General features: G+C 35.7%; 1 protein-coding gene across 1 annotated transcript; it reads right to left on the bottom strand.

The window, feature by feature from the left end:
* Nucleotides 1-3658: 3658 nt before the first annotated feature.
* On the bottom strand, nucleotides 3659-7965 carry LOC111896772 (peroxisomal OPC-8:0-CoA ligase 1). Its single transcript, XM_023892758.3, has 5 exons — nucleotides 6545-7965; nucleotides 5361-5506; nucleotides 4815-4882; nucleotides 4393-4495; nucleotides 3659-3973 (listed from the first exon to the last, which is right to left on the bottom strand). Exons 1-5 carry the CDS (start codon nucleotides 7755-7757, stop codon nucleotides 3860-3862), a joined length of 1644 nt encoding a protein of 547 aa, XP_023748526.1. The 5' UTR covers nucleotides 7758-7965; the 3' UTR covers nucleotides 3659-3859.
* Between the last annotated feature and the right edge of the window lie 742 nt (nucleotides 7966-8707).

Here is an 8707-nt window from a genome sequence, read left to right as displayed (position 1 = left end):
TTTCGGAAGAGGGGCAAGCTGGGCCCTAGGTTCATTGGTCCTTTCAGGGTTTTGGCCCGAGTGGGTCGGGTTGCTTATCGGTTGGATCTTCCAGTAGAGCTTAGCCAGATCCACAACACTTTCCATGTGTCTCAGTTGAGGAAGTGTTTGGTGGATGAGTCAGCGGTTGTTCCCCTAGAGAATATTCAGGTTGATAGCAGCCTGAATTATATTGAGAGGCCGGTCGCGATTCTGGACCGGAAGACAAAGACCTTGAGGAACAAGGCAATTCCGTTAGTGAAGGTGCAGTGGCAGCACCGGAAGGGGTCTGAGTGGACGTGGGAGGCTGAGGAGGAAATGAGAGAGCACTACCCAGAGTTGTTTGCAGATTCAGCCGTAGCAGACTTCGAGGACGAAGTCTGAGCCAAGTGGGGGAGAATTGTAACGCCCCATTCCTGGTACGTTGCTTCTGTGGCATTTATTTAGAAGTTTTTGAGAGGGACTCGACGAGTCTATGGCCCGACTCGTCGAGTAGGGACGAGATTTCAAGCACGTGTTGGTCGGCGACTCGGCGAGTCTATATTCGGGACTCGGCGAGTCTGCCTGCCAGGTAGAAACCCTAAATCCCCGGGTTTGCACCCTATTTAAACCACCTTATGAGCCCCAAACTCGTCCGCTTCACCCTCAGAGCATCATTTAGCAAACCCTAATCATTTCCTTGTTTATTTGAGCATTTCTTGTGTGAATCTTGAAGTTTTGAAGAGAAGAAGGAGGCTAGATCCAAAGGAGAAGAAGAAGATCCAAGGTCTTTCTCCCATTTAAGAGTTCATTGAGATATTAGCCGAATTCCTGCTGTTTCTATGATTGATTTCTCTTTAACAAGCATATTTAGCCTCTTTTAGCCATTTCTTAGCTTGTTCTTAGTAGAGAGATCAAATTAGATTGATTAGCCTTCGGATCTAGCCATGTTTCAGTCCCAAAATCGTAGATCTACCACCTTTATGGATCCATTTTGCATGATAACCCTAGATCTACTCTTCTAAGTGCCTTTTTAGCCTTTATCTCCTTTTTCATGCATGTGTACACGTAAAGTTGGAAACTTTACGTGGTAAATCAGCCTTAGGGACTCACATCTATAATTTGTATGCGGTGGTGTTGAGCAGAATCGAGTTCTTAGGATCTGCATGCATGTGACTCGGTGAGTCATTCTTCGGACTCGGCGAGTCAGGTTGCGAGTCCCCGATCTTTAACCTTTGAGTGATTCCGAGTGGAGGCCAGTGAGCAGTAGGACGGACTCAGTGAGTCGGAGGGTAGACTCAGTAATGGTGAGACTCGACGAGTTGTTCATACAACTCGGCGAGTCCAAGACAATCTTCTTAGATCGAAGAACAACTCGTCGAGTTGTTCATATGACTCGGCGAGCCGGATGCAGATTACCTGAGCTTTTGAATCTAGAGGGTACTCGTTGAGTCGATGCCATGCTCGACGAGTAGCCACGAGTAGGGTTGAGAAGTGAGACTAGGGACTCGGCGAGTTGGCGGCCCAACTCGGCGAGTCAGGTCAACGGTAGGTTGACTTTGACCGGGAGGGTTGACTTTGACCAGGGGTAAAAAAGTCATTTTACCCAATGCAGTGATTAGCATCTGATTGAGTGTGTTTATGGATTGTAGTCGGGGAGATACCGGAGCTGCAGCAGTTAGCTTCCAAAGCCATACACACAGCAGCCTGTTCACGAGGTGAGTTTCCCTTCAGTAGGAACGAGTCTAAGGCCACAATGCTGGCCCGTTCAGTTAGCCGTAGTTTCTGGACTTCGGTCTAATGCAGTAGCTAGTGTGTTTGACGCCTCCGTGGCTCAGACAGGATTTATGTGTTTATGCTAGTTGATATGTTATGCTATGCTATGTTTAGTTAGTCAGCTTCGGACTTCGGTCCGATGTAGGGGACGGGGTCCCAGTCAGCTTCGGACTTCGGTCCGATGTAGGGGACGGGGTCCCGATCAGCTTCGGACTTCGGCCCGATGTAGGGGACGGGGTCCCAGTCAGCTTCGGACTACAGTCCGTTGTAGGGGACGGGGTCCCAGTCAGTGGGTAAGGCCCAGTATGTGCTTTTATGTATTATATAGTATGTGGTAGTTTGGGGGAGCTCACTAAGCTTCGTGCTTACAGTTTCAGTTTTGGTTTCAGGTACTTCCGCAAACAAAGGGAAGAGCTCAGGATGATGGCATCGCACACACCACAGCTTCAGTTTTGTCCTGGGAGTTGATTCGGTTTTCTTGATATGTTTGGATACAGTTGTGACACAGTTTTTCTCACAGTATTTTATTATGGTTTTTGAAACACGCAGTATATGGTTTTATTATGTGATACTCAGTTTCGTGGGTTTTGTTATAATAAAAATCGAAATTTTTGGGTGGTATTTTTGGGTCGTTACAATATATATATATATATATATATATATATATATATATATATATATATATATATATATATATATATATATATATATATATATATATATATATATATATATATATATATATATATATATATATATATATATATATATATATATATATATATACATATATATATATATATATTCTCGGTTTAACGTCTACTACGATTTTCGTTTAAATATCTAAGGCTAAAAAATATTTTATCATAAATTTGCTTTTTACCATACGCGAAGCCGTGTTGGTTTAATCGCGAAACTTTGACGGTTATAACTTCTTCGTTATAAGTCGGATTTTAGCGTTTTTTATATGTACGAAATCCTTGTGATATATACAATAACTTTGGTTAAAATTATTTATCCTAAATAATCTTCTATCAAAAAATCATTTTTAACGCTTATTATCTCTAAATTGACTAACCCGAATCTGCAGGCAGGTTAGCTGCACCTGATCCTAGATCGGCTTAGAAGGAGAACTAAACATTTCTTATAAGGAGTGTGGATACCTTTCTTGTCTCAACGCGTTTTAAAGCCGTGAGGGCAGCAGATCCCATAAGAAGTCTAAAGTCATTTCTTATAAGGAGTGTGGATACTTTCTTTGTCACAATGCATTTTAAAGTCGTGAGGGCATCAGATAACATAAGAACTTTGCAGTTAAGCGTGCCTAGGTGAGAGCAATTCAGAGATGGGTGACCCCCTGTAAAGTTTTCACCTCGGAAGCCCAAAATTAATAATATTGTGATACGTGCCAAAGGAGGTTGTTACAATGACAAAAAAGAAGTTTTGTGGCCTTTGACCCGCGTAAGTGGATAGGACTCGTTAAACATTGTTTTTTGTGATGATCGTGATCTAATTCGTCAAATTCAAATGTGTACTTTTCACCGCCAACCTTTTATTAGATCACAATTTAGTCCCCATTCACATTCGTCAATGCCTATGTAATTATGGAGATTCATCAACAATTCCTCGAATGTATCTACAAAAAGGTCTAGTTCTTTCTGGCTAGATAATTTACCACTTCGGACGTTTCTCGTTGGTGTCAATTGTTAAACGTTGTATTAGACAAACTACGTAATAACATAAAAGTGGTAGTGGTCATATTGATCAAAATTGATTATCTATAATAATAAATAAATTGTATGCCAGGAGTCTAAACTAGCATTATATACATATACCATCATCATCATTGTGGCCTATTAGCCATCATTTGGTATGAAACACTTCAAACTGGAACCGATCCAAATTCGATTCTCATAAATTTTAACAGAATGATCAATGGTTTTAAGAAAAACACAATATACATATACTGAAAAACGGTATCACATATATTTTTCCTTTTCTAAATTATACTATAAATTCAAAACAAGACAAAAAAAAAATTCCTTCTCAAATTTAAGATTATCTTCACTAGATCTTTTGTTTTTTATTATTACAGTTTGGAGGTTGCAAGTTGTATAAGATCTTTCCTTAGTATCTTCCCTGATGGGTTCTTCGGGATTGACCCGATAAATGCTACTCTCCTAATTCGCTTATATGGAGCAACCTGTATAACATAAATCGTTACACAAAAAATAAATAAATAACAATTTTGGTACTTGAATATAGTTGATTTTCTATGCTTATTTGAGATTCTCGTAACTTTGTCATAAAATGTTATAATTTTGATGTTTATTTGAGATTCTTGTAACATCTTTTTGTCTCTATTGCAAGTAATATGATTATTTTTTCGTCCCCAAGTATAATTGATTTTTTGCAATTTTGCTACAAAAATAATAATAGTTATACTTGGAACAATGAAAAATAAAACACTTTACAAAACCTAAAACCAAAATTACAAAAGAATTTTTGAGAACCAAAAAAAAGAGTCAGTTGTAACACAAAAAATATAATTTACTCTTATACAATATTTACAGCATCAAGCATTCAAGCCCATCAAAAGTTTTAATAGATAATATTACTTACTTGTGTAGAAACGAAGTCCATAATACCCTTTTCCGATAAATTACTTCCACTTTTCCTCATTACATATGCCATTGGAAACTGCCCAACGTCCTTATCAGGAAACCTAAAACACAAATTACTCAATTTATAATAATCGTTTTTATTGATTAGAGTTTGGACAAAATCCATTACATTATCTATCTTCAACTAAAAAGGTCATCGTGCAAAACATTTCGTAATAAAACCAATGATAATAAAAAAGTAATATTTTAGACATCATTTATCTATAAACAAAAAAAAACAGTTACCACATTTGATTTGCTTACATTTACAATTTTAATGAGTTTTTTTTAGGTAGAAGACAGATAATGTAATGGTATTTTTGTAATTTCTCCTTAAGTTTTAAGTTGTGTAAAAAAAAAAAAAAAAAAAAAAAAACTTACGGGATGACAGCACAATCGTCGATGTCTGGGTGGGTTAGTAACAAAGCTTCGAGTTCTGCTGGTGGAACCTGTTTATTTCGTGTACATTAAAAAAAATACTACATTATGCATTAAAAAAATACTTATATTTATTAGGTTTTTAAAAAACTTTACCTATATATCTTGATCAAAATAATTTTAGAAATTATATTATTAAGGATTTATAACCAAAATCAATTATTCCTATATAATTGATTATGTATTGCGGAAACAACCATTTAATTAAATAAAATAAAATTACATTTAACACACATCCAAATAAATATTTGGATTTTGAAACTATTGAACATTTGGAATGGTTTTCCTATAAATATGACATACATCAATTATATGTCTTATTTAAAATATGTATTTCATTTTTAATTATTACATTTGATAAAAACAAGTAACAATATTAAATATAGACTATATTTATGAACAAAAAATAAAAGTAAATAATTATTTGTCGGTTAAAAAAAATCCAAAAATAATAGTAATAATAATAATAATAATAATAATAATAATTACCTGATAGCCCTTGTATTTGATAAGTTCTTTTAATCTATCAACCACAAAGATGAAGCCGTCTTCATCAATGTAGCAAAGGTCTCCGGTTCTTAGCCATCCGGTTGAGTCTAAAGTTGAGGAAGTTGCTTCCGGATTACTAAAGTAACCTACAATTATAACACCATGCACGAATATATTATACACATCTAAAAAAAATTATAGCCAATGATTTTTTCAAATTATGATATTTATGTTCAATTTTAAACATTTATAAATAAATGATTAATATTTACAACACTTTACACTCCATGAGTAAATTTTAGTCCAGTGATTGGTATTTGGTGCAATAGACAAACAAAAGATAAAATAAAGGACAAATGTAAGTGGAACCACTTTTCTCTTTTATGCAACAAAAAAGCATGATCACAAAAACCCACTAACACAATAGACAGATCTTATTGACATGAGATAATTGTCTACTAGCTCTATGAATCCGAATCTATTCTTACACTTATAATTGAGATAATATATTATATAATATATGTTATGTTAAAAGTTCTATTAAAAAAATTACTTTTAGATGTCTTTTAACAACTGAATGGTTAAGGTTAAAATGTTCACAAAAAGCAAACATAAACCAATTACAACGAATAGTCAAAATAAGGTTAAAAGCCACGACAACGGTTTTCTATATTATATATTAAGTTAATGGCTCTATTTTTATAGACAAGTAAAATAATATTTTTTTAATGAGTTCGGAGAAAATTCAAATATTTTAAATATAGCCCCCCACATGATAATCCTTTGAAAAATCGAAATTTTGATCGACTAGTATGAGAAAAATCCAAATTTAATACTAATAACATGTTTCATTATTACTTTACTATTTCTTGAGAAAATAGTAATTGTGAATCAAAATAATTCTTCCATATATTGCCTTATTGCTAAAAAAATGATTTTTTTTTTATTTAAAAGAATACCAAAATGATATGCAAACCTTTCCAGCAAAATATTGTAAAAAAAGTTGTTTATGACTTTATGTCTAATATTATAAGATATTTAATAACAATAAACTAGCTTTTAATTCTTCACCGAAAGTGTTGGTATATAATCTCTAGATTATTTATTAATTATTTAAAAGGGTGTAGTTGACTAGTTGTGACTTGTGTTATAAAAATTAATTAATTAAATACTACTACTCTTACCTTTCATAACTGTGGGACCTTTAAGCCAAAGTTCTCCCGTCCGATTAACCGGCAACGCTTTTCCGGTATCTGGATCAACAATTTTTGCCTCCATATTCGCCGATAACTTCCCCGCCGTCCCGTACCTCCGGCTCTCCTCCAACGTATCGGTTGACGCCCCTATTCCGGTCGATTCCGTCAGCCCATACCCTTGCATTATCGTAACTCCAGGGTACTTCTCCATGAACCCTTCTGTCAATTCTTTACTCAACGGCGCACCTCCACATAACACCCACTTCAAGCTTCCGAAATCGTACTTTTTCCTAATTTGATCGGCGTTGTTGACGAGGGCAACTAGTATCGGCGGCACGAGTGGGAGGTAGCTGACTTTGTACGTACCAATGGCGGACAACATCTCGTGGATATCGAACTTCGATAGAACCACCACCGTCGCTCCCGACGCAATCAGCCCCGTTGCAAAAGCTACCAATCCGTATATGTGAAACATCGGAACTGTGCAGAGGAATGTTTGTTGATTATCTTCCAATTGAAATCGTCCGAGAACTGTTTGAACCATGGCTATTAGATTCCGGTGAGATGAAATCACGCCTTTACTCTCTCCGGTGGTTCCAGAAGAGTACAAAAGAGTAGCTGTATCGTCCTGAGTCACTCGCTCCTTGACTCTGTTCTGATTCGGCTCCTTCTTCATCATTTCCTCTAGCGTACTCACAATCTTCCCCTTTCCTGTGCTGGATCCGATTAGTACAATCGGAAGATTCGAATCGGCGAGTTTCGGAAGGAGCTCGGAGATCGTGAACGCAAGCACTGGTTTGGAATTGGCGATTTGTTTATTGATTTCGCGATTGGTGTTGAGAGGGTTTGTGGTGGTGATAATGGCGCCGAGTGACATAACGGAGAGGCAGACGATGGGGAAGAAAATGGAGTTAGGGGAAAGTAATAAAACGACATCGCCTTTGCGGATACCGAAGTCGGCGAGTGACGACGAGACGGATTCCACCGCTCTCCATACATCGGAAAATGTAAGGCGACGACCGGTGGATGCGTCGATGTAGGCAATGGTGCCGTGGTGCGCACGCGCTGAGATGAAGGTAGTTACATCTAATGTTTCATTGGCCGGTAATGGTGCTGGTTTCCGCTTGCTGTAGAAGGTTGAATTCGAGTTACAGTAGCCGCTTTTTCCGTCGATCGCCGCCATGCTGCTAACATACGCCATATGCGATAAAGTCTGTAATTTTCAATCGTTGAGAGGTGAACTTGGTTGAATTTAACACGTAATTGAAAATTCAGAGCGATCTAGATTCAATGCTCTTGATAATCGTATTTATATATCATGATTCATATGAATACAAGAAAGAAAACGCTTTTTTTGATCATATGATCATTTGAAATCAGTATAGTAGCCAATTTTAATAAGAATTACACGTATCTGTGGGTATGACTATCTTTGACTACTTATAGACGGATACGATTGCTTTACTCCTTTTTCATGAGTTTGTGGCCGTCGATTTCGGTCTAAGGCATCAGACACTCGTCAAATAACATCTATTTCTTATTAAACATGTGTTGTTATTTGTTCTTAGTAATTTACAGAAATGGTCCTTGTGGCAACGTGGCTTTATGATTGATGTAACGGCACTTCAATACTTTTTCGTTTTTTACTTTGTTCCTTAGACTAGACGTGAGACCTGTGTATTATACGGATTGATTAAAAAAGGTTAAATATATTAAGTATTTTCTAAAGTAAAATTTTGAAATAAATATAAATGAAATGATGAATAAGTAATTCAATCTATACTAATAAAAAATTATTATCATGTTTTAAATAATCATGTTGAATATGATTGTGTAAAAAATTACGTATTTTTTAAAATAAATTTTTGAAATAAAAACAATAAATAGAATAAACTATAAGGACGATCTATGTAATTTGTCTTAATTAATTTATACTAATAAAACTAATTAATATAAATTCATAAATGGAATTCATTAATCTACCCTAATAAATGAAAATGACTTTGCCACATGTCATTCTCTCATAAAATTAGCTACATATCATTTTGTCATAATTTGAGATATATATTATTTTCCACTTGTCATTACTTTAATTTTCATTTTCAATATATCATTAATTTAGTTTCCATAAATTAAATCTACCATAATAAC

Source organism: Lactuca sativa, chromosome 8, assembly GCF_002870075.4.
Source record: "Lactuca sativa cultivar Salinas chromosome 8, Lsat_Salinas_v11, whole genome shotgun sequence".
In the NCBI taxonomy this organism is placed as follows: Eukaryota; Viridiplantae; Streptophyta; class Magnoliopsida; order Asterales; family Asteraceae; genus Lactuca; species Lactuca sativa.
This window is presented reverse-complemented; position numbering and strand designations above follow the sequence as displayed.

Excerpts from the sequence above, each read along its gene's own strand:
- LOC111896772 (XM_023892758.3), bottom strand. The coding sequence starts at position 7,757 with ATGGCGTATGTTAGCAGCATGGCGGCGATCGACGGAAAAAGCGGCTAC. Across the intron at positions 5,507-6,544 it reads AGGTCCCACAGTTATGAAAG|GTTACTTTAGTAATCCGGAA; the intron begins GTAAGAGTAGTA and ends TTATAATTGTAG. Across the intron at positions 4,496-4,814 it reads GACGATTGTGCTGTCATCCC|GTTTCCTGATAAGGACGTTG; the intron begins GTAAGTTTTTTT and ends TTTGTGTTTTAG.